The sequence below is a fragment of the Ostrea edulis genome, chromosome 1 (genome assembly GCF_947568905.1).
Source record: "Ostrea edulis chromosome 1, xbOstEdul1.1, whole genome shotgun sequence".
Lineage (NCBI taxonomy): Eukaryota > Metazoa > Mollusca > Bivalvia > Ostreida > Ostreidae > Ostrea > Ostrea edulis.
In genome coordinates, this window is record NC_079164.1 from 57,423,385 (window position 1) to 57,450,849 (window position 27,465).

At 36.2% G+C, this 27,465-nt stretch overlaps 1 protein-coding gene across 1 annotated transcript in view; it reads left to right on the forward strand.

The window, feature by feature from the left end:
- Positions 1–4,553: 4,553 nt before the first annotated feature.
- The window catches only part of LOC125664643 (sodium-dependent serotonin transporter-like), a 161,099-nt gene continuing 138,187 nt past the window's right edge, over positions 4,554–27,465 (forward strand). The window contains exons 1-2 of the mRNA XM_048897486.2: positions 4,554–4,958; positions 5,864–5,998. Of these exons, the coding sequence (XP_048753443.1) occupies positions 4,781–4,958; positions 5,864–5,998 (313 nt within the window). The 5' untranslated portion in view covers positions 4,554–4,780. The remainder of the gene's footprint in view (positions 4,959–5,863; positions 5,999–27,465) is intronic.

Below are 27,465 nucleotides of genomic sequence, written 5' to 3' on the forward strand. Positions count from 1 at the left end.
CATTCCACAGTTTAGGGAAGCCACACAAAAAGTACGAGTTTGAATCACAGATGAGGTGCTAAATGGCTCTTGTAGTAGGCTCTGATCACTGGACCGCAGAGTTCTGGAGGAAGCATAAGATGTTATGAGTTCCTGTAGATAGGATGGAACCATGATGTTGACTGTTTTGTACACTAACACCGATGTCTTGAAAATTACTCTTTGCTGAACTGGCAGCAAATGGAGGGAGCGTAGTGCTGGTGTAATGCTGTCATATTTGCGGGTGCCTGAGATGATTCTGGCTGCAGCGTTTTGGATGGATTGGAGCCGCTGGATCTGCTTTGATGGTAAGCCGTAGTAAAGAGAGTTGCAGTAGTCCAGCTTTGTTGTTATGAAGGCATGAACAACACATTCCAGCGATTCCCTGTCCAGATATCTCCTCAGGTGGTTCAGGTTCTTAAGGTGGTTGAAGGCACCTCTGCACACTGAGGATATATGTGTCCCCATGGTCATTTGACAGTCAATGGTTACACCAACGCCCTTTGCCTTAGTAACAGGAGTGATAGAGTCGTCTCCTACTTGCAGTGATGGTAAGTGCAGCTTAGAGGCTTGGTTTGGAGCAATTGGAGGATATCACTAGCACCTCAGTCTTGTCTGTGTTGATCTTGCGGTGATGCTGAGCCATCCAGGTTTGAACTGACCTCAAGCAAGACTCCATCTGACTGACTACAAGAGCGGTCTGTTAGACTTTAAAAATATAAAGATGCCATTTTCCTACTCCTTGCTGAGGCCCATCCCCTTGATGGCCCATATGAAGTCATTAGAACCGATTCTGCCCCTGGATTTAAGGCTCTTGTGAATGATGACCTCCTCAATCGGTATCGCATTTCCATTGAACTCGGTCACCCTAAGAATGTTTACAAAAATCCTGTGGCGGAGAGAGCAATACAAGAATTAGAGGATGAAATACTGCGCTCAAACCTTTCAAAGTCCATCATCATCCCGTTCTTGTCACTCATTACAGCTCGCCTCAACACATGCATTAGGAAGCAAGGATTATCATCTCGTGAAATGTGGACACAAAGAGACCAATTCTCCAACCAGCAGTTGCCTATTGACGACAGCGATATTATTCTCACCCAACAAAAACTTCGGCTGGAAAACCATCCACATAGAGAGAGAGAGAGAGCAAAGTGCCCTTCCGGCAAAACACCACTAGCTCCCACTTTGCATATTGGTGACATTGTTTACCTTCGGTTCGATCTTAACAATTCTAAGAGCCGTGATAGGTATCTGGTAGTGAACATAGATTTCCCTTGGTGTAAGTTTGCTGGATCGCAGTTGAGACAGAATTCCTATCGGGTAAAGTGTAAGGATTGTTACAAGGTAACAAGCGAATATCCAGAGGTTATGAATTCAAATGCCGAGTCTCACACAGATGAAGAGGATGATAGTAACCAGATATATGTTGTCTCTCATCCACAAAAATTGCCCCACATCCCTGGAGCTATATCTTATATCCCCTCAAATCTCTCACCAGACATTTCTGCCCTGGACTCGGAACCACAAGTAATTCATAACAGTCCTACATATGCACCACCAATTGAAGATGATGATATTTCAGTGTCATCGCCCAGTTCAAATGTACCTATAGAGAACAGCGAAACTCTTAGGAAATCAACATAGCAATCTTCCCCAGAAATTCAGTGACTATGTGATGTATTGACATATTTTTGTTTTGCATCCTAGATAGGTAGCTTAATTTGGTCATTATTGGGGCAGTGTACCCTAGGATAGTGTCTGTTTAACCGCACATGTTCTTAATCTAGTTGGTTGTTTGCTTATTAATTTTTGTGATGTTATTGTGTGTTGTTGTAAAGAGCACAATGATCCCTGACACCTGAGGGCGGTCTACCTAGTAAAGGTGCTTTATTTTTGTTTAAATGGAAAAAAAGAAGTTGGTAGTGCCAGACATTTCTTACTCCGGAACTTAGTGTTCTGTCGGTTTATGACTCTGTCTCTTAGTGTTTTATGTTCGGCTTCCGGTTTTATTATTAAAGTGGCGCTAATGCTGATACCACATACGTGTTGTGATTTTCCTACTTCTATTGGCGCAGCGAGAAGATTATTTAGAAAGTAAATATAGTGTGGTACACATAAATCATCCGGAACACCTCGGGCCTTTCACCAAAAACATGGTGTTTTTCGGTGAAAGGCTCGAGGTGTTCCGGATGACGCATAAATCATACTTTGTTAGGCGTCAATAAATAGCACCACGTGCATCAGAGTAATCCCAACATAATGTATAAACTCAGACGCAACTGTCTAATTTTAAGGCTGAAAGACTGTAAAACAACGAATTACTAAGAGGTACAGTGTATTTGATATTTCTATTTCTATTAAACCTATGGCACGGTACTGTTGTTACAAAATACACAACTTTACGCAGATAAGGCCACCAATGATCTGAAAGTTTGAACTGGTCACGTGACTGTCACTTGAAATGGCAGAGTGGCGCGGTTGCTTGTAAGCACCGATTTAAAATCAAATAATTTTGGTTAAAACAGGTGAAATAATGTATGACCTCATAACCTCATAACTACATACGTGCGATGATTTAATAACGTTTTTACAAGATGGAAAAAAATGTGGTAATTCGGACCATTTAAGGTGGAAATGGAGCGAATAGAAACATACGGAATTACTTCAGTGTAAAATGCTTTGAAAAAGTAATTAACAGTGTTTGCTACTGGTCGCTACACAATCAAAGGTATTAATGAAGACAGAAGCTCTCAAGCTTTCTTCCCGAAATTATTAAAAAGAACAAAAAAACAATTAAACTTTTTTTTTTTTTTTTTTTAGATAAAAACATTTCGTTAATACTGAAACATGTGCCATGCTGTACTGATTTACCAACTCCTACAGAAATATTAGTTTAAAACAGATTTGGTTATTGTGAGGAAAAATCGTCTGCAAATGATGGTTAAAAAAGACCATAACTAATTGGATGAACGTATTTCAGAGATTCTCATGTAATTACGTTTCCTTTCAAAGACGAGTATAAGAAAGGCCCCTGTAATCTCGTAATTTGAATATTTATGATGATTTTAAGGAAAGGGCGAATGACTGGTCAATATTCGGCTAATGAGATGAAATAGCAAATCTGTTGGTAATAACAAAACAAAGGTACAGAAGGCCAGAGCATATTCAAACATTTTTAAGCATACACACATCGGCAATATTCGCCTCACGCTTTCTGTTATTGTGGGTTTTTTTTAAATTATATATCAATATTGTAACGTTATTGTTAAATCAAATTATGTTCCTATTAACAAGATTTAGGAAGTCGAGTCCAAATTACATTTTTTTTAAACTAAAGGATGGTGGCATCGTGAAAACTTAATAATCATTGGGAAAGTTGCTTAGCAAATATATGAAACTGTCATTTGATATCTGCCCCTGCAATTATAAAGCCAAGGAAAGTACATAATGTAATACATCAGGCCTGTACAAGTAATGTCAAGGGGGACACACTTGGACAAATATTCACATATTTTCCATGTATATTTTAAAAGAATTTCTCTAAAATAGAGAGGTGTATTCTCTTCCCTTTGTGTTCCTCTGTTTGGCAGGCAACTCAAAAATGATACTCTGAATAAACGGAATCGTGAAAAAAAAAGTTCCACATTAATCCCGCTTTGCAGTGTAATTGATATTGACCCTCGCGTCTGTTTTCTTATAGTCTAATGGAAACCAAACCCTGCTTTTGTAAGTAGTTCAATTAAAATCAGACCCCATTTTTTGCATTTGTTTTGTGGTATTACTACAAAACAAATATGATTGGCCTACTTTGTCACCGAGAGTCTGAATTATACATTTTCAATGTTAAAATTTGGTTTAGCCCCCTGCAGAAGAAACCCTTCGATCGAAATATTGTGAGAAATTTAGAGATTTCAAGGTTTTAAAGTAGATTTTTCCTAACAGACAACACGTATTGACAAAAGTGCATACTACATCTTCCTCTTCTTCTTGTAACGTGCAGGTTTACAACCACATTTTCCCACATTCTGCAATAAGATTTGAAAAATTCCATATGCATGTGACGTAGTGCATCCAATGCAATATCAGGTAGATTTCATTCTGTCGAGATTAGCATCGGAATTATGTACACTGGTGGCGCAACATTTATAAAAGAAGATTTAGTATCTTGGCGATAGATTATTTTCTGCTTGACGAAAATAGATGAGCCGTTATGACTTCATGATATCAGATTCTTTTCTATGTCCAAAATACCCTGATCTAATAGGGGCTTTAAGTTCTCTTCATTTTGTTCTTTGGTGTAATAAGGCAATCAAAATGTATGTAATACATACAATATGTCAGTTTAAATTGCTCCTGGTTAAAGACTTCTTGGAATCGGATAAAAAAGGCCGCGTGTGTCAGTAACTAATTACAGTCTTATTCCAATTCTCTTATTCCTTAGATCTCATGAATACACATTTTGCTTATTTATTATTCAACTTGGCGCGAGTGGTTCGTACAAGTATACCAGAATCCGGGCAAGTACGGTGACTAGAGAGCTTTGAGTTACAACAAGCAGCTAGAATGTTTCAAAGCGATCTAAAACTCTATGTTAATGTTTTAAATCGAAAGCTAATAATATTTTCGGAATCGTGATTTATCCTCTCTGCAATTTCTGCAGAAAAGTATGAAATAAGTTTGAGATTCGTCAGTGCGCATAAAATGCTTTAGAAGAAGAGTTTTTGGTAAACGAATATTCCCCATTGCAATTTATTTAACCATGGCCCTAGGCGGGACGGCTCTTGTTGATGGAGCAGCAATTGTTGAGAAGACTAAATCGACTGTTGAACGGGAAAGATGGGATAAGAAAATTGAATTTTTATTGGCAGTCGTGGGATTTGCTGTCGATTTAGGAAATGTGTGGAGATTTCCTTATATCTGTTTTAAGAATGGCGGAGGTAAGTTAAATAAATAAATAAAAGTAAACTTTTCCACAATTCTCATTTGTTTTTCCACCGTGTTCTAGATTTCCTAAAAGTGAAGTTAAAGATATAGTCTTTTATGTCAGTCAAAGTTGACTATCAATTTTAAGAAATACCCGCACTTGATTAGGCCTAGAAGAAATCAACTTATTGTAAATAATACTGCATGCTACAAAAGTTTCAGTCCATCATTTCGGTGGGGAGGGGGGGGATTGATTGATTCTATATTGTTTAACGTCCCACTTGAGAATGTTTCATTCATATGGAGACGTCATCATTGCCGGTGAAGGGCTGCAAAATTTAGTCCTATGTTCGGCGCTTATGGTCTATAAGCAGGGAGGGATCTTTATCGTGCCACACCTGATGTGACACGGGGCCTCGGTTTTTGCGGTCTCATCCGAAGGGCCGCCCCATTTAGTCGCCCCCCCCCCCCGTAAATCCGCCACTGGTCGCCCCTTACGACAAGCAAGGTGTACTGAGGACCTATTCTAACCCGGATCCCTATGGGGGGAGGGGAGGGGTGTCCCCAGCGCATTCAAATGCTATTGCATAATGTTTTAAATTCGCCTTATAAGTTATTCCAGTTTCCTATCTAGAGGTGTACAATAACATTGCTTGATATACTGTTAAAAAATTGACGATGAAATACAACACAGACTTACACCGATATAAAAGTATTTAGTACGTGCTTAAATTGTCATTCTAGAATATGTTCTTGAATTAATTAAAGTATTTATCTTATTTTTGCATTAGTTCACAAAAACAGCTGTGCTGAAATATAGTTGGAATAAATTTTATTTGAATAACTGATATATTATACCACCCACCCCATAAGAATTGGAAAACAGTTGCGATTATCAATTTCACTTTGGTGCTTTCAGGTGCATTCTTGATTCCGTATCTCGTCATGTTGATTTTCTGTGGCTTACCTCTGTTTTATATGGAACTTGCCCTTGGCCAATTTCAGAGATGTGGTTGTTTAACGGTTTGGAATCGAATATGTCCCGCATTCAAAGGTATGTTTTAATTGTTCCCGTATAATGAAGGAAACCAAATATAACCAGTATATATATTGTTACAGATTTGAAACATTGTTGTAGCGACTTATGACTTATTTTGATATTAGAACTATTTTGAAATTTATTTCTTGATATGATATATTTCTTATTGGGTTATTTGAATATTGCACATTAAAAGAGTCTCGATCTTTTTTGAAACATCAAAATGTTGAACTCAAAGGGCTAGTTCCATATACATATCTGCCAGCCTCTGGCAGTATTTAGAATAACACTTATTAATGCAAGTGTCAAATTCGGTCGAAACTTCCTCGTAACCATCAAGACTACTTTACAAGCATGAGAGGTTTCTATCAAAAGTACCAAATACTACGTAAAGCAAACAATTTAGACACCTTCATGTTTTTATCATCGAAATTCATTTTCCCCTGCAGTCAGTTCCTCACTATTCATTATGAAGGATTAAGGTTGTTCTCCACATTTTAGATAATTTCCGTTGTCGTTGATTAGCATTCATCTCCAAAGAATAAAAATATACTGTATATATATATATATATATATATATATATATATATATATATAAAGCACGGAAATAGCAATGAACTCTTAAATGAACATAACTGCCCTAAGTGAAGATATATTTAATATAAAGCACAGAAAATTTCACTTTATTTGGAAATTTAGAAATTTGGAAATTATCCCTCATAGTGTAGAAAAATCTAACATACGAGCATATGGTGTAGTGCAGTGGATTTTTTAAAGCGGTCATTATGAAAATAATTGTAGTTGTTGAATGAGCGGTGAACTTAGAGCTTGATGCAAAATAACCCCCTTCTCACTATATATCTCGCTATATTATAGGGTTATTGAACTTATATTGGTGAATATTGGCATGAGTTGGCTGTGAAAATGCACGAGCTTGCGAGTGCATTTTGACAGCCAACGAGTGCCAATATTCACCTATATAAGTTCAATAACCCTTTTATTATATAGTTAAAGTATTTAGTTGTTAAATTATATCCCTTTTCACTCAAACTACTCCAAAATAGATGAGAATTCATCAATATTGGCAATGTACAATAACAGCATGCATTTCTTAACTGTTCAATATTTAACCCGTCATTAATGCATGAAGCAAACTGATTTTGTAAATGGGAACATCATAATTTATGTACAGTAAAACATTTTGCTTAAGTAAATATCAAATACCGGCTCTGTCAGATTCGGAGGACCGTCGTCTGCCATTTTGGCTTGTTTACGTCGTTACGGTAACGTCAATATTGAACGCTCATACTCGGAATGTTTCGGGCGCATACAATTTACGCAATGCAAAATTAGCGTTCAATAAATTCTCAGGATATTGAACGCTAACATTCTCTAGATTTTACGCAGATTTTATATTAGACTATTTATTAGCTATATAATAAATATATATACAGTACCCGTACCCCACAACGTTATTCTTGATATTCCCATCGTGCTCTATCGTGCGTGTATTCCTATCGTATCGTGCGTGTATCCTATCGTATCGTGCGTGTATCCTATCCTATCGTGTTTTGTGTTTATCAGATTTTCCGTTTTCTATCGTATTTTGCGTTTATCAGGTATATCGTGTATCGTGTTTTGCGTGTATCAGGTTTTCCGTTTATCGTGTAGCTTCGGAAACTATCGGGATCGTATATCAAAATCTAATGAAAAAGTACGATACTTTCCGAAAGCTTTATTCGTTTTGTAAAGAAGCTATTTTTAAGAATCGAGAAAAGACAGTATATTTGAAGGAGAACATAAAGCTGTCGATTTTAAGACAAAAGAAGAGCTATTTGTCTGTCCAGAGAGGGTGACAATTTATCACAATTTCATTCTAAGTAGTCTGGAAAGTAGGCAGTGGTTTGCTGAGCAAACCGAAGACAGTAAATCTGAAAGCCCCTTTATCTGAAATTCATAGTATTTCTTAGTCTAGAAACAATTATTTGTAATTAACACTAACAGAGAAATAGGAAGTTCCGATTTGAAAGGAAAATTCAGTAAATTACATTGTTTATTACATAGATTTTAATACTGGTTCTTTTTCTTCCGATTTTGTCACCTGTATTCTACTTATATACCAACTACTGAACTTGTGCGCGTCCTTATATCTGATTTTGTGTATCACCTGTATTTTGACAGCAAACATTCTCAGGGATATTGTATTTCACACATTCAGAAGATTAAAGTTTTAAAGAGTGCAAGGGTGTTGCATCTCCCAAAATTCTGCTCAACTGGGCACGATTTAGCTGTCATCGTTGGTTTTTTTTTTTACTTGTACATGTACACATGTATCAATAGTCGTACGTGTAGATACTGGAAATTTATGCCGGTTTTGATGATTATTTGAATATCTTAACATACATGTACTAAACACAAAAATTTTAAGCGTTTCAAAATTGCGAATTTAAAACAAGCCGGGTTTTGTTTATGTTTTTTTAATAGTATATTTATTTTTTGTTAACAAAATATCAATTCAAACAAATATGTTCCAATTACTTATGACTATCAATTATCACTCATAGTGTAGAAATATCTAACATACGAGCATATGATGTAGTGCAGTGGATTTTTTAAAGCGGTCATAGGGCCACACAGTCTCGCGCAGTCTGGCTTCCGGTGGAGAACTTCCGTTTCTTTCGGTTCAGTTTATTTGAAGATAATGGGCCTACTGCTTGGTGGTTTATTGGATTGTGAAAAGTGACACTGGATTAACGAATTACCAGAGCAATCCATTCCAGGGCAGATTATGAAAGCTGCTTTGCTCTTGTTGATTTTAATATCTTATGATATACAAGTACAGATTAAGTATTAAAAATAAAATAAAAGTCTTCAACACCATGTATTTTCTTTTCATACAATTTAATGTAGATACTTATGTACATAAGTCAAGCCTACGTTTAATTGATTTTTCCTCTAGAGTGGTAATATTTGATCATTTATGGCACACAAATTGTACAATATATTCTTGGCAATGACATGAGATTACAAGTCTATCAATAACTAGTGCCTGTCTTGTGGTTATGAAGTAGATAGAGAGTCATGGCTTGAAATCAGGTCCTTCACAGTAGACACACCAAGTCTATGGGTACAGGTGGTGAGGAACCAGTTTCCAATGCATTGCTGTTGAAGATTGAAACAGAATAATCTTATAAAATGCTGACATAATAAAGAAGCACTTATTTATAAGAAACCAAATCTTATGATATATATTGACATTTCTTACATGTAAGGCTGCCTAAAGTTAATTCTACGTTTAACGTCACCCGCGCGTAGGTTTCGGCGAAATTGCCGTTTTGAAAAAACAAACAAATCCGGATTTGAAGTAGTCATTCAGGTTTGGTTTTTCATTTAGCAACTTAATTCTACATCCCGTATGAGAGGAAAACACGCTGAAAAATTGTATCAGAGCCGACAGAGGTCCTTTACATGAAGAAAATGGGAATATATACCACAATTAAAGTAAAGGAAACATACAAAGATGGTTTGACCCGAACAATTATGGATCATTACATGATTGAGGTCGATGATGACGTTTCATTTCGAGAATGTTTTATGTCGGTCATCAAATCACAGAGTCTGGGTTCATCATTGTTTTTGCACAGATTAGACCCACCTTCGCCCAAAGACGAAGTGTGTTGCTTTATATCTAAAGTAAAAGACAAAGATGAAATACGGGTTAGCCCTACGCTATGCATAAAGTCTGCACTTAAAACACATGATTGTCATTTTCTTACGTTTGAAATAATAAGGAATGACAAAACCACAACCACAGCAACTGAATCGAATTCAAATGCATTCAATGTTCTTATGAATAATGCAAGATCCCAAGCTTTAGCGTCACGCTTTTATCCACTTAAATATGCTAATCCACAGAGGGGTGACTGGGTATTATTTAATGATATTTCAAGTCTCTTTGAGAAGGAGGGGGCATATTTTAATAGTGGCCAAGAACTTGTGGCAAGGAAAATTGCTAATGAAATTAGCAGCAGTGTATACTACATTTTGCCTCACCTTTCAAAACTAAAAACAAGGGGATATGACTTGCCAAAGCTTTTTATAGAGAATCTACAAATTGGGGAGGATGCATCTCAACCATATAATAACCACACCAGTCATAAACACAAAGCTCCAAACCTATCCTCAGACACCTTGAAACAATATGCTGATGAATTATATGGAATACTTACAGAGCCTGTCTTTACAACAGACAGATTTTATACTTTGAAACAGAATGTTACCCAGTTAGCCAAAACATTTGTCAAATACTCACAGTATCTTGACTCATGTAATGAAGCCATGAACAAAAACCATTCTTCCTTTGAACCTCTTAGGTCTACAAATGATGGTTCCTCCTCTGCTTTTCAAATAAAACCAGGAAATGCACTAAGAACACAGATCATTATTGATCGCTACAAGCCACTTGAACTCAAATTAAGTTCTCTACCATTCTATGAGCCCCTACTTGTGAATGACTTTGCTCCTGTCAATAGACAGAAAAGATATAGATACATTCAAGAGTTATCACTGCCCTATCAAACTGAAACATACAGCTATAGTGCAGGAAATTATGTTGGTACATCTCATTTTGTTTGGCGTACACCCCCATGTACTGAATTCAATGCTTCAAAGCAAGTTATGTCAAATATAGACAAGCAGATGCCTATGTACCATACAAGAATGATGCGTCAAGAATTTCAGTCAAGATTTGAGGGTTTAGTCAGTACGAAGCCTGTAGTAATGCAAGAAATGTATCGCTTTCTCACTGGTGATAGTACTCAAGTTATTAATGATATTTCAAAGGAAGTGAAGGCTAGGTTAGATATTCTCCTTCAAACTGGTTACTGTGAACACCTGTTAGATCTCCGTGAGTTAAATAGTGGAAAACCTGTGAAATATGATGCTTTTTTTGATGGTGTACAGGCCTTCATCAATAGAAATGCATTAGAAGCAGTTGATGAGAGAAGGCATGAGCAGCATACCCACATGGCCTTGGCAATTTCTGTTCATGATCTCCTAGAACAAGTCTCCAAAGATTTACCAGAAGGTACAGCTATTCCCAGTGAGAACTATTTGGGGCTTCAGTTTTGGCCTACTAACCCTTACTTTAGGTCTGCAATGTATTATACTGGGAAGTTCAATGTAAAGTATATGGTTCAATCTCGACAGTTGCGCTCTCAGCATGTAGATTCCCACTATGCAGCTGCAGGTTTAAAGTATTTGAGGGAATTTTGTATAAAGTTTCAGCCTTTCTGTACTTTTTTGTCACTTGATGACAAACATCAAATAAAAGTTGGGGAACCTGGCAACCCTGTTGCAGCTGTAGAAAGGGGCCGACAGGTATTAGTTTCCAGAGACCAAACCTTTTCTGTTGGTGATCATGACTTCACAAAATTCAAGATAACACCATCTGTTGCATTAAACATTCAGATACCTGATTCCATTGACAAATCATTCTATGGTGGTCATGTACATGTAACTTTGAAGAATACAATTCTTCAACCAAGTTCACCCATGAGACACATGGCTGAGATTAGTCAAATCATTGGGGATCAGGGAAGCCCCATCTTGGTTGTGTTCAGTGATGGTGGGGGTGACCACAGGCTCACATTTTTATCAGTGTAGTTAGGATTTCTGAGTCTCTTTATAAGATACAAATTGTCATACATTGTTGCTGGTAGATGTGCTCCTTGTCAGAGTTACATAGATCCTGTTGAAAGGGTTATGTCTGTCTTGAATTTGGGTTTGCAGTCAGTAGGAGTCATGCGCCATGAAATGCCTAGAGGATTTGAAAAACAAATCAGTGGTATAAATACAATGGCAGACATTAGAAACAAGGTAATGAAAGATGATGGTCTTAAGAATGAGATAGATTCTTGTATCAAACCAGTAACTGATTTGCTTGGAAGCACACTTGGTAGACTTAGCTGGAAAGAAAAACAGATCAAGATTCAAGAAGCATCCTCTGAAGTGGAAATCGATGCTTTGTTTGATATACTGAAAAATCTTGAGCCAAATTTTGACAAACAAAACATGCAACACAAACACCTCAAAAACTATCCAGTTCTTCAGAAGTTCCTTGAAACTCATTGTCAGAGACATCATTACTTGTTCACCATGAAAAGGTGCAGAGACCAAGATTGTGCAGTCTGTAGTATCTCAAGTGATGACAGAATACCCTCTGACCTTTTGGATTCCCTCCACAAGTTTCCTCTTCCTGTTCCTGGTGATGGTGATCAAGCAGATCATTATAAGTCTTTTGAACAGGTAATAATCTTACAAGTTATATCTGAATATACATATACTGAATATCAATATTGATCTTTCATCATCCATTGCATTTGTCAATGTATTTGTTCTGAGACAACAGAATGACAGTGCTCATTTTATTGAACTATAAATAAAATATTTGCAGGTTTGAGGTTCAGTTCCTACAGAAAAGTATAGGCCAAGTCTGGGAAGACTGTTGGATGAAAGTCAGGAGCTGGTTGTTCCATTCACCGTATCTGGAGAAAACTGCAGAGGTTTTATTAAATGTGAAGTGTGCCTGAAACCAAGATGTTACTATGCACAGTGAGATATTTCATTCTATAGTTTCATCTCAACATTTCTGTCAGTTTTTAAAATTGATATGGTACATGTACATAAAATATTATGTGGTACATACTTTTTAAACAGAACAAATTAAGTTCATTATGCATTGTAGTGATCATGTATCTACATTTCAACATGTTAAAAGGAATAAAAACACTAGACACTCGTATTTTAATATGAAGAAGCTTACAGAGGATGAAGTGGCCCAAGTGGAAAAGAGAAAGGAAGATGTGGAGTACACTTGTGGGGGGCAATTATTCCAAGAACCCTGCCTTCTATTTGTTGAAGTGAAGGTACAATCATGATCTTTCAGTTGTGGTACACCAAATTAGTATCTTCCTTTCAAAACTGATTGAGAGTACATAGAAAATTGAAAATAATAATAATAATAATAAAAAATGAATAAATAAAAACAACACAAAAGAAAATAAAGCATATATTAAACTTTAATATGTGTCATCATAAAAATGTATGAAATATTGTCATCATAATTTTAATTGTAGATAACCTGTGAGTCACATGTGTCGAGCAACTATTTTCACAAAAGGAAAAGTTTTCCTTTAATTTGCTATGTTTGTGGTGATGGAAATCCATTGCATGTACCACCTGATGTGATTGCAGTCCACTCCTCTGCTCACCCAGTCTGCATAGTATGTTCCCAGAAGGGATACAAACCCAGACTGAGAAAAACGTCTTTGCTGGGAAAACGTAAAAATTGACTTCGACTTCAACTTGAAAATCAAATCCAACAATGTGTGTAATTGGACATCTTAGGACTTGGACTTGAATATAAAATCTTACAATATGTATTATTTGAAATAGTTGATTTTTGGGTCACTGAAGAGGTGATTTTAAATAAATACACATTTGTTTAAAATTTTTGTTTGTTTATTTTTTTCCTCCCTCCCTCGTAGGTTTTGAAGTTTTGAGGTGACGTTAAACGTAGAATTAATTTTGAACAGCCTAAAGAAGAGGAAAAATAAGAAGAAAATAATAAGAATACTAAGAAACGGAGCAAAAACAATATGTCTCCGACACTTTGTGTTCGGAGACATAATAATAAACAGTAGAATCACTATAAGGTCTTCCGTCTGGAATGGAAGACCTTAACTAGAAACTCATTACTAGTAATGAGTAGGTCTTCCGTTATACTACTCCCTGTCGAGATTGGAAGTTTAAAAGCCATTCATTACAATTGAATTTTATTTTCTTCACACATTATTCGTTGATATTAAGGTTATCAGTGTTGGAAACAAACTGCAGTTCAGATTGCTTTAGTCAAATTCGGTTCCAATTTGTGAAATGCATTGGAATTTTCAAAAATATATTCCACAAAATGTACCGTTGCGCCTTACAAAAAAAAAAACACGTTATGATTCCTGTTGTTTATATTCACTTTCAGTCATGACCGGAAGAGCTCCAATCGAATAAATATTTTATTCTACATCTTAATAATTCTCAACTAATCATACTTTTAGCTTTCGACAAAAATACACATGTTTGAGACAACTTCCGGTTTTTCGGTCGGCACTTCCGGTGGACATATTTTACATGAACAAGACCTAATCATCATCCATAATAGCCCCAATATCTGTCCAAAAATAAAACTTCAAAAAATTATATTTTTTATATCGCTTCCTGTCACGACCGGAAGTGACGGTTACGTACGATTCTCACATGATGCAAACACACTGATGACTGACTATCAGTCTTGAAAATTTGAGACTTCAGTTGTTCACATTTGCAGAATATTAGCTTGAACAAATTCTCATTTTGAAGACTGCAAATCTCGCGACCGGAAGTAGATTTCACTAAAATACTTTACTTTACTCTAGACATTTGCAATGTTTTGCAATGTCAATAACATACAAGAAAATCATTTGTAATACTCCATATACAAGCGAGATTTAAGACAAAATCAAAAACTCAATTTTCCCACTTTTTCCTCACAAAACCGGAAGTTGCCGTTTTTGCTTCCGGTAGGGTCAACATATTTCAAAAGAACAAGAATGAAGCAATAAGCTAATGTTCGTTCTGCGTCAAAAGAAAAAATCTGAAATTTTTGATTTCTTTGATCATTTCCGGTGAGATCCGGAAGTGACGGTTGACGAAGTTAACCATATTCGACAAACGTACTTGTCATGATCTATCATTCCTGAAAGTGTAGTGCCTTAATCTTTAACTGTTGTTGAGCAATTTCGTAAACAAAATCTCATTTTGAGGACAGGAAATCGCGCGACCGGAAGTAGATTTTACAAAGATATTTTACGTTACTCTAGATATTGTCGGTGTAGGTAACATATTTGAAAATTATTTCAAATACTTCATTCACAAGCGAGATTTATGGGAAATAAAAACGTTCAATTTATTTCGATTTTCTCTTATAACCGGAAGTTGTCGTTTTTGTTTCCTGTGGGACTTACATATTTTGAAACTGCAAAAGAGATGCAATAAAGTGATGCAAGTTTTTATAAAAAAAAAAGGAAAAGTTGAAATTTTCGATTTTTTTTATCACTTCCGGTGACGACAGGAAGGAACGGCGGACGTGCTTAACCCAATTCGGCTCGCCTACTCCTTAAGGTCTATCACTCCTGTAGGTTTGGTATCTTAATCTTTTACCGTTTCTGAGATCTCGCGCGGACAAAATATTTTTGAAAAAAACCGGAAATCGGACATATCTGACGAACGGAAGTGAATTTCAAAAAGAGCGTCTGGACGTATTTATATTCTTTATCCCTGAAAATTTCAAGAAAATCCATCCAGCCATCTCTGAGAAATCTTCAGTGAAAAAAAAAAGAATAATAATAAACAATAGAATCACTATAAGGTCTTCCGTCTGGGACGGAAGACCTTAACTAGAAATGATCTCGTTGCGAGCAACGAATAGGTCTTCCGTCCAATTTCTGATGAGATAGGATCTTGACTGGGAGAATTCAATTACTGAAGAACGACTATACATTAATGGAATAAACACCTATTTTTTTTTAAAAAAAACAGTGATAAACATATACATGTAAGACGTGATGTATCAATTACAAACAATTTCGGTTTTGTTTTATTCACTTTCGAGTATCTTGGGAGTCCATAAAACGATTGAAAATTCCACACTTACCGTGTAGGAACCCACACTAAATATTTCGGTGAAAAATGCAGAGTTTTGGGACAACTTCCGGTTTCGAACAACCAACTTCCGGTGGAAATGGTATGACATTACATTCTATTGAATAATGTTGTGAGCATTAGAATTAAAAAAAAAAAAAATGAAATATTACATATTTTTAAGGTACTTCCGGTGGATGACGGAAGTGACGGTAGGAAAATTGAAACACGTATTTCACATCTACATGTCACCATCTAACTTTCCTGAAAGTTTCAAGACTCAATCTTTGATTATTCATTAGAAAACGCCTGGAGAAAAAAAACAACAACGGGAATCGTAGATATTAACGAAGGGAAGTGACTTTTGAAAAAAAAAAAAAACCCACCAAATAATTCACTAAACTCTGAAGATGGATAATGTCAATTGTATATGTGAAAATCATAACAAACACTTCATTTATAAGCGAGAGATATGATAGCAAAGAAAGAACACTTTTTCGAAGTTTTTCTCTAAAAACCGGAAGTTGTAGGTTAAACTTCCGGTAAGTCTAACATTTTCTGAAACTCCGAAAGAGACCCAATGAACCTATGCAAGTTTTGTTTCAAAAGCAGAACTCTGAAATTTGACGTTTCTTTTGTTCATTTCCGGTGACGGCCGGAAGTGACGGATAGCAATGATAAACCTTTATTACAGAGCTACAGGTCACTATCTATCATTCCTAAAAGTATAAAGACTCAATCGTTAATCGTTTAGGAGAAAACGCCCGAACAAAATGTTATTTGAAAAACGAAAATTCGGCCGTAACTTGCAACCGGAAGAGAATTTCGAAATAGTATTAAAGAGTTTTACAGAGATGGATAATGTCAATAATATCTTGAAACATCGTATTAAAATGTTGATAACTAAGCGAGACATACGAAGATAAAAGAAGACCATTTTTTGAAGTTTTTCTCTTAAAACCAGAAGTTGCTGATTAAACTTCCTTAAAGTCTAACATTTTCTGAAACGCCGAAAGAGACCTAATTAATCTATGCAAGTTTTGTTTCAAAAGCATTAGTTTGAAATTTGACGTTTCTTTTGTTCACTTCCGTTGACGGCCGGAAGTGACGGATGGCAATGATAATACCCTATTGCACAGCTACAAGTCATAATCTATCATCCCTGAAAGTTCGAGAACTCAATCGTTAACCATTTATCAGTAAACGCCCGGACAAAATATCGTTTGAAAAACAGAAATTCGGCCATAACTTGTGACCGGAAGTGAATTTTGAAATAGTGTTACAGGGTTCTCTTAAAATGGATAATGTCAATAAGATCTGTAAATATCGTATGAAAAGTTTGATAAATAAACGAGATATACGAGGACAAAGAAAGACGATTTTTTCGAAGTTTTTCTCTAAAAACCGGAAGTTGTTGGTTAAACTTCCGGTAAGTCTAACATTTTCTGAAACGCCGAAAGATATCTAATATATCTATGCAAGTTTTCTCTCAAAATCATTAGTTTGAAATTTGACGTTTCTTTTGTTCACTTCCGGTGACGGCCAGAATGAACGGATGACAATGATAATACCCTATTGCACAGCTAGAAGTCACCATCGATCATTCCTGAAAGTTTCAAGACCCGATTTTTAACCATTTATGAGAAAACGCCCGGACAAAATGTCATTTGAAAAACGGAAATTTGGCCGTAACTTGAGACTGGAAGTGATTTCGGCAAAACTTTCTAGACAATCCTATCTTACATCTTTCCTAAAAGTTTCATGAAAATCTATCAAGCCGTTTTTGAGAAATCGGGTGCACAAAATCGGTAAGAAAAAGAACAATAACTAGAAATGATCTCGTTGCGAGTAACGAATAGGTCTTCCGTCCAATTTCTGACGCGATAGGACGTAAGTCTAACATGTCCTGAAACTCCGAAACAGACTTAATTATTCCATGCACGTTTTCATTCAAAAGCAGAAATTTGTTCACTTCCGGTGACGGTTGGAAATGACGGATGACAATGACTAACCTTATTATCGAGCTATAAGTCACCATCATTCATGCCTGAAGGTGTGAAGACTCGATCTTTAACCGTTCATGAGAAAACGCCCGGACAAAATGTCATTTGAAAAACGGAAAGTCGGCCCTTACCCGCGACCGGAAGTGAATTTTGAAATATTGCTCAAGGGTACAGTAGATATGGACAATGTCAATAATATCTGTAAATATCGTATTAAAAAGTTGATCTATAAGCGATATATATGAGGACAAAGAAAGACCAATTTTTCGAAGTTTTTCTCTTAAAACCGGAAGTTGCTGGCTATACTTCCGGTAAGTTTATCATTTTATAAAACGACGAAAGAGATCTAATTAATCTATGCAGTTTTGCTTCAAAAGCATCATTTTGAAATTTGATGTTTCTTTTGTTCACTTCCGGTGAAGGCCAGAACTGACGGACGGCAATGATAAACCTTATTAGACATCTACAACTCACCATCTATCATCTCTTAAAGTTTGAAGACTCAATCGTTAACATTTATGAGAAAATGCCCGGACAAAATGTCATTTGAAAAACGGATATTCGGCCGTAACTTGTGACCAGAAGTGAATTTTGAAATAGTATTAAAGGGTTCTCTGGAGATGGATAATGTCAATAATATCAATAAATATCGTATTTCAAGGTTCATAAATAAGCGAAATATACGAGGACAATGAAAGACCAATTTTCAAATTTTTTTTCTCTAAAATCCGGACGTTAATGGTTAAACTTCCGGTAAGTCTAACATTTTCTAAAACGCCGAAGGAGACCTAATTAATATATGCAAGTTTTGTTTCAAAAGCATAATTTTAAAATTGGATGTTTCTTTTGTTCACTTCCGGTGACTGCCGGAAGTGACGGACGGCAATGGTAACACCTTATTGCATAGTTACATGTCACCATCTATCATCCCTGAAAGTTTGGAGACTCAATCTTTAACTATTTATGAGAAAACGCTCGTACAAAATGTCATTTGAAAAATGGAAATTCGGCCGTAACTTGTGACCGGTGGTGAATTTTGAAATAGTACTAAAGGTTTCTCTTTAGATGGATAATGTCAATAATATCTGTACATATCGTATTAAAAGGTTCGTAAATAAGCGAGACATACGAGGACAAAGAAAGACCAATTTCTCGAAGTTTTTCTCTAAAAACCGGAAGTTAATGGTTAAACTTCCGGTAAGTCTAACATTTTCTGAAACGCCGCAAGACACCTAATTAATCTATGCAAGTTTTGTTTCTAAAGAGTAGTTTTGAAATTTGACGTTTCTTTTGTTCACTTCCGGTGACGGCCGGAAGTGACGTACGGCAATGACAACACCTTATTGCATAGCTACATGTCACCATCTATCATCCCTGAAAGTTTGAAGACCCAATATTTAACTCTTTATGAGAAAACGCCCGGACAAAATGCCATTTGAAAAACGGAAATTCGGCCGTAACTTGCGACCGGAAGTGATTTTCGCAAAAATGAAAAATACCTTTCTAGACAATACCATTTTACATTTTTCCTGAGAGTTTCATAAAAATCTATCAAGCCGTTTATGAGAAATCGCGTGCACAAAATCGGTAAGAAAAATAACAACAATAATAATAACGAGGTATAACTGTGTTGGGATGCCAACATAAATGTCTCCGAACACCTCCCCATGTCAGAAATGCTTTTTGATGTCATATATGCACTCAGGATTCTCAAAAAACCCTAAAAACTGAATTTGGTTGAAATCCGACGGACTTGATTTTTGGCCGCCATTTTCTTCAATGGTGGCCATTTTCAAACATTTTAAAATTGATTGGAAGGAAATACTGATGCTAGAAATGAATTGTGGACCCTCCATTTACCCCAGAACCCAAATATTGTAGAGATTTTAACACTTTCAAATATTTCGGTATATGGCGGCCATTTTGAAAATGGCGGCTCAAAGAAAAATTTTGATGGTGGAAATGGACTCGAGGTGACCACATTACCCTAGAAATAGAATTTGGTTGAAATCTGACAACCTTGAATTTTTGATATTTTTTGGCAGCCATCTTGAAACGGCGGCCATTTTGAAAATTTGAAAAGTTGAATGCACCCCTCCTAGTGACCCCCTATCAGCTCACAAAGTCTGAAGTGGATCTGTCGAAGCACTTTCAGAAAATCGGTCGGACAAATTTCTCACTAAAGAAGAGGAAAAATAAGAAGAAAAGAATAATAAGAACGAGCTATAACTGTGTTGGGATGCCAACACAAATGTCTCCGAACACCTCCCCATGTCAGAAATGCTTTTTGATGCCAGATATGCACTCAGGATCCTCAAAAAACCCTAGAAACTAAATTTGGTTGAAATCCGACGGACTTGATTTTTGGCCGCCATTTTCTTCAATGGCGGCCATTTTGAAACATTTGAAAATTGATTGGAATGAAATACTGATGCTAGAAATGAACTGTGGACCCTCCATTTACCCTAGAACTCAAATGTTGTAGAGATTTTAACACTTTCAAATATTTCGGTGTATGGCGGCCATTTTGAAAATGGCGGCTCAAAAAAAAGTTGATGGTGGAAATTGACTTGGGGTCACTAAATTACCCTAGAAATAGAATTTGGTTGAAATCTGACAACCTTGAGTTTTTGACGTTTTTTGGCTGCCATCTTGAAACGGCGGCCATTTTGAAAATTGGAAAAGTTGATCGCACCCCTCCTAGTGATCCCCTATCAGCTCAGAAAGTTTGAAGTGGATCAGTCGAAGCGTGTTCATATAATCGTGCGGACAAATTTCTCACTAAAGAAGAGGAAAAATAAGAAGAAGAAAATAATAATAAGAACTAGAAATAATCTTGTTGCGAGCAACGAATAGGTCTTCCGTCCAATTTCTGACGAGATAGGATCTTGACTGGGAGAATTCAATTATTGAAGAACGACTATACATGAATGGAATAAACACCTATTTTTTTTTTTAAAAAAACAGTGATAAACATATACATGTAAGACGTGATGTATCAATTACAAACAATTTCGGTTTTGTTTTATTCACTTTCGAGTATCTTGGGAGTCCATAAAACGATTGAAAATTCCACACTTACCGTGTAGGAACCCACACTAAATATTTCGGTGAAAAATGCAGAGTTTTGGGACAACTTCCGGTTTCGAACAACCAACTTCCGGTGAAAATGGTATGACATTAAACTCTATTAAATAATGTTATGAGCATTTGAATTAAAAAAAAAATGAAAAATTACATATTTTTAAGGTACTTCCGGTGGATGACGGAAGTGACGGCAGGAAAATTGAAACACGTATTTCACATCTACATTTCACCATCTAGCTTTCCTGAAAGTTTCAAGATTCAATCTTTGATTATTCATTAGAAAACGCCCGGAGAAAAAAACAACAACGGAAATCGTAGATATTAACGAACGGAAGTGACTTTTGAAAAAAAAACACCAAATAATTCACTAAACTCTGAAGATGGATAATGTCAATTGTATATGTGAAAATTATAACAAACGCTTCATTTATAAGCGAGAGATATGATAGCAAAGAAAGAACACTTTTTCGAAGTTTTTTTCTAAAAACCGGAAGTTGTTGTTTAAACTTCCGGTAACTGTAACATTTTCTGAAACTCCAAAAGACACGTAATTATTTCAAGCACACATTTTGTTTGAAAAGTGTAAATTTATTTGACGTTTCTTTCGTTCACGTTCGGTGGCGGCCGGAAGTGACGGATGACAATTATAAATCATTTTAGAAAGCTACAAGTCACCACCAATCATATCCTGAAAGTTGAAAGACTCTATTATTAACCGTTTATGAAAAAAACGGCCAACCAAAATGTCATTTGAAAAACGGAAATTTGGCCCTAACTCGCGACCGGAAGTGAATTTTGAAATAGTATCAAAAGGGTATCCCAGAGATGGATAATGTCAATAATATCTTTAAACATCGAATTAAAAAGTTGATAGATAAGCGAGATATATGAGAACAAAGAAAGACCATTTTTTCGAAGGGTTCCTCTAAAAAACGGAAGTTGTAGGTTAAACTTCCGGTAAGTCTAAAATTTTCTGAAACTCCGAAGAGACCCAATGAACCTATGCAAGTTTTGTTTCAAAAGCATAACTCTGAAATTTGATGTTTCTTTTGTTCACTTCCGGTGACGGCCGGAAATGACGGATAGCAATGATAAACCTTTATTACAGAGCTACAGGTCACTATCTATCATTCCTAAAAGTATAAAGACTCAATCGCTAATCGTTTAGAAGAAAACGCCCGAACAAAATGTAATTTGAAAAACAAAAATTCGGCCGTAACTTGCGACCGGAAGAGAATTTTGAAATAGTATTAAAGAGTTCTACAGAGATGGATAATGTCAATAATATCTTGAAACATCGTATTAAAATGTTGATAACTAAGCGAGATATACGAGGACAAAAAAAAAAGACCAATTTTTTGAAGTTTTTCTCTTAAAACCGGAAGTTCCTAATTAAACTTCCTTAAAGTTTAACATTTTCTGAAACGTCGAAAGAGACCTAATTAATCTATGCAAGTTTTGTTTCAAAAGCATTAGTTTGAAATTTGACATTTCTTTTGTTCACTTCCGGTGACGGGCGGAAGTGACGGATGGCAATGAAAATACCCTATTGCTCAGCTACAAGTCATAATCTATAAAAAGAGAATAAAAATAATAATAACGAGCGATAACTGTGTTGGGATGCCAACACAAATGTCTCCGAACACCTCCCCATGTCAGAAATGCTTTTTGATGCCAGATATGCACTCAGGATCCTCAAAAAACCCTAGAAACTAAGTTTGGTTGAAATCCGACGGATTTGATTTTTGGCCGCCATTTTCTTCAATGGCGGCCATTTTGAAACATTTGAAAATAGATTGGAAGGAAATACTGATGCTAGAAATGAACTGTGGACCCTCCAATTACCCCAGAAATCAAATGTTGTAGAGATTTTAACATTTTCAAATATTTCGGTATATGGCGGCCATTTTAAAAATGGTGGCTCAAAATTTTTTTTGATGGTGGGAATGAACTCGGAGTCACCAAATTACCCTAGAAATAAAATTTGGTTGAAATCCGACAACCTTGATTTTTTGACGTTTTTGACCGCCATTTTGAAACGGCGGCCATTTTGAAAATTTCGAAAGTTGATTGCACCCCTCCTAATGACCCCCTATCAGCTCACAAAGTTTGAAGTTGATCTATTGAAACACTTTCATAAAATCGAGCGGACAAATTTCTCTGGAAAGAAGAGGAATAAAAAGAAAAAGAAGAAAATAAGAATAACGAACTATAACTGTGTTGGGATGCCAACACGAATGTCTCCGAACACCTCCCCATGTCAGAAATGATTTTTGATGCCAGATATGCTCTCAGGATCCTCAAGAAACCCTAGAAACTAAATTTGGTTGAAATCCGACGGACTTGATATTTGGCCGCCATTTTCTTCAATGGCGGCCATTTTGAAACATTTCAAAATTGAATGGAAGGAAATGCTGATGCTAGAAATGAATTGTAAACCCTCAATTTATCCCAGAACCCAAATGTTGTAAATATTTTACCACTTTCAAATATTTAGGGATATGGCGGCCATTTTGAAAATGGCGGCTGAAAAATAAATTTGATGGTGGAAATGGACTCGGGGTCACCAAATTACCCTAAAAATAGAATTTGGTCGAAATCCGACAACCTTGAGTTTTTGACGTTTTTTGGCCGCCATCTTGAAACGGCAGCCATTTTGAAAATTTGAAAAGTTGATTGCACCCCTCCTAATGACCCCCTATCAGCTCACAAAGTTTGAAGTGGATCGGTCGAAGCACTTTCATATAATCGAGCGGAAAAATTTCTCACTAAAGAAGAGGAAAAATAAGAAGAAAATAATAATAATAATAACTAGATGCGATCTCGTTGCAAGCAACGAGTGGGTCTTCCGTCCAATTTTAGATGTGATGAGATAAGAATTTGACTGAGATTTTCATTCATAAATAATGATACAAATATATTGTCTAGACATACAATTTAGCTTCGGTAATGTTTTACAAATATTGATCATTTAAGTGCTATAAATTAAATAATCTCTGCCACTCTCGGCCACTAATTAAAGGGGTCAGCCTTTTTTTCGACAAAAAAGTTAATAATGTTATTTACTGCGATACAAATTCGAGACTGATCAGGCGAGTCATGTCGCCTGGAGGCCTATTTTTTTTTATATCATTCTAGATATATCTCGCAAAACTGAACAAATTTTGTTCTACATGTCCTATTAAAATTTTCTTGAGAAAAAAGTTATTGATTGCGACATTTATCAGACTGTTAAGGCGAGTCATAAGGCCCGTGGGCCTTTTTCTTGATATCGTTTGAAAAATCTTGCAAAACTGAACAACTTTTGTTCTACATGTCTTATCAAAAGTTTTTCGAGAAAAAAGTTATTGATTGTGACACTAATCAAACTGTTCAGGGAGCCATGAGGCCCGTTCGCCTTTTTCATGATGTTGTTTGAAACATCTTGCAAAACTGAACAACTTTTGCTCTAGATGTCTCATTAAAAGTTTCTTGACTAAAATGTTATAGATTGCAACAATAACCCAACTGTTCAGGTGAGCCATGAGACCCATAGGCCTTATTCTTAACATCGTTAGTTAACGCTTGCGAATCTGAAGAACTTTTGTTCTACATGTCTTATCAAAAGTTTCTCGAGAAAAAAGTTATTGATGTTATTAACTGTGATATAAATTCGACTTTTCAGGCGAGCCATGACGCCCGTAGGCCTATTTTTTGATATCATTAGATATATCTTGCAAAACTGAACAACTTTTATTCTACGTGTTTTATCAAGATTTGGTGAGGAAAAAGTTAATCATTGTAACAGAAATTCAATGGTTCAGGCGAGCCATGAGACCCATTGGTCCATTTCTTGATACGGCACGAAAGATCTCAATAAACTGTACAACTTTTGTTATATATGTCTAAACAAAATATTTACGAGTATAAAGTTATGTGACATTTATCAGACTCTTAAGGCGAGTCATAAGGCCCGTAGGCCTTTTTCGTGATATCGTTTGAAAGATCTTGCAAAACTGAACAATTTTTGTTCTACATGTCTTATCAAAAGATTCTCGAGAAAAAAGTTAGTAATTGTGACACTGATCAAACTGTTCAGGCGAGCCATGAGGCCCGTTCGCCTTTTTCATGATGTTGTTCGAAAAATCTTGCAAAACTGAACAACTTTTGTTCTAGATGTCTGATTAAAAGTTTCTTGACAAAATGTTATAGCTTGCAACAATAACCCAACTGTTCAGGTGAGCCATGAGACCCGCAGGCTTATTTCTTAACATCGTTAGTTAACGCTTGCAAAACTGAACAACTTTTGTTCTACATGTCTTGTCAAAAGTTTCTCGAGAAAAAAGTTATCAATGTTATTAATTGCGACACAAATTCGACTGTTCAGGCGAGCCATGACGCCTGGAAGCCTTTTTAAAGAAATCTTTAAATAGATCTTTCAAAATTGAAAAACTTTTATTCTACATGCCTTACCAAAAGTTTCGTGAGAAAAAAGTTAATCATTGTAACGGAAATTCAGTGGTTCAGGTGAGCCATGAGGCCCATGGGCCTATTTCTTGATATAACTGTGTTGGAATGCCAACACAAATGTCTCCGAACACCTCCCCATGTCAGAGATTGTTTTTGATGCCAGATATGCACTCAGGATCCTCAAAAAACCCGAGAAACTAAATTTGGTTGAAATCCGACGGACTTGATTTTTGGCCGCCATTTTCTTCAATGGCGGCCATTTTGAAACATTTGAAAATTGATTGGAAGGAAATACTGATGCTAGAAATGAATTTTGGATCCTCAATTTACCCCAGAACCCAAATGTTGTACAGATTTTAACACTTTGAAAAATTTCAGTATATCGCGGTCATTTTGAAAATGGCGGCTCAAAAAAAAAATTTGATGGTGGAAATGGACTCGGGGTCACTAAAATACCCTAGAAATAGAATTTGGTTGAAATCCGACAACCTTGGTTTTTTGACATTTTTTGAAAATTTGAAAAGATGATTCCACCCCTCCTAATGACCCTCTATCAGCTCACAAAGTTTGAAGTGGATCAGTCGAAGCATGTTCATAAAATCGAGCGGACAAATTTCTCACTAAAGAAGAGGAAAAATAAGAAAATAATAATAAGAATAACGAGCTATAACTGTGTTGGGATGCCAACACAAATGTCTCCGAACACCTCTCTATGTCAGAAATGGTTTTTGATGCCAGATGTGGATTCAGGATCCTCAAAAACCCTAGAAACTAAGTTTGATTGAAATCCGACGGACTTGTTTTTTGGCAGCCATTTTCTTCAATGGGGGCCATTTTGAAACATTTGAAAATAGATTGGAAGGAAATACTGATGCTAGAAATGACCTGTGGACCCTCCAATTACCCTAGAAACCAAATGTTGTAGAGATTTTAACATTTTCAAATATTTTTGTATATGGCGGCCATTTTTAAAATGGCGGCTCAAAAAATTTTTTTGATGGTGGGAATGAACTCGGGGTCACCAAATTACCCTAGAAATAGAATTTGGTTGAAATCCGACAACCTTGGTTTTTGGACGTTTTTGGCCGCCATTTTGAAACGGCAGCCATATTGAAAATTTTGAAAGTTGATTGCACCCCTCCTCATGACCCCCTATCAGCTCACAAAGTTTGAAGTGGATCTGTCGAAACACTTTCATAAAATCGAGCGGACAAATTTCTCTGGAAAGAAGAGTAATAAAAAGAAGAAGAAGAAAATCAGAATAACGAGCTATAGCTGTGTTGGGATGCCAACACAAATGTCTCCGAACACCTCCCCATGTCAGAAATGCTTTTTGATGCCAGATATGCACTCAGGATCCTCAAAAAACCCTAGAAACTAAATTTGGTTGAAATCCGACGGACTTGTTTTTTGACCGCCATTTTCTTCAATGGCGGCCATTTTGAAACATTTGAAAATTGATTGGAAGGAATTACTGATGCTAGAAATGAACTGTGGACCCTCCATTTACCCCAGAACTCAAATGTTGTAGAGATTTTAACACTTTCAAATATTTCGGTATATGGCGTCCATTTTGAAAATGGTGTCTCAAAATTTTTTTTTGTTAATGGAAATGGACCCGGGGTCACTAAATTACCCTAGAGATAGAATTTGGTTGAAATCCGAGAACCTTGAGTTTTAGACGTTTTTTGGCCGCCATCTTGAAACGGCGGCCATTTTGAAAATTTGAAAAGTTGAATGCACCCCTCCTAGTGACCCTCTATCAGCTCACAAAGTTTGAAGTGGATCTGTCGAAGCACTTTCACAAAATCGGTCGGACAAATTTCTCTCTAAAGAAGAGGAATATAAGAATAAGAAGAAAATAATAATAATAAGAAACGGAGCAAAAACAATATGTCTCCGACACTTTGTGTTCGGAGACATAATAAGAATAATAAGAAACGGAGCAAAAACAATATGTCTCCGACACTTTGTGTTCGGAGACATAATAATAAACAGTAGAATCACTAGAAGGTCTTCCGTTGGAAACGGAAGACCTTAATAACAAACAGTAGAATCACTATAAGGTCTTCCGTGAAGAACGGAAGACCTTAATAAGAAACGGAGCAAAAACAATATGTCTCTGACACTTTGTGTTCGGAGACATAATGATAAGAATAATAAGAAACGGAGCAAAAACAATATGTCTCCGACGCTTTGTGCTCTGAGACA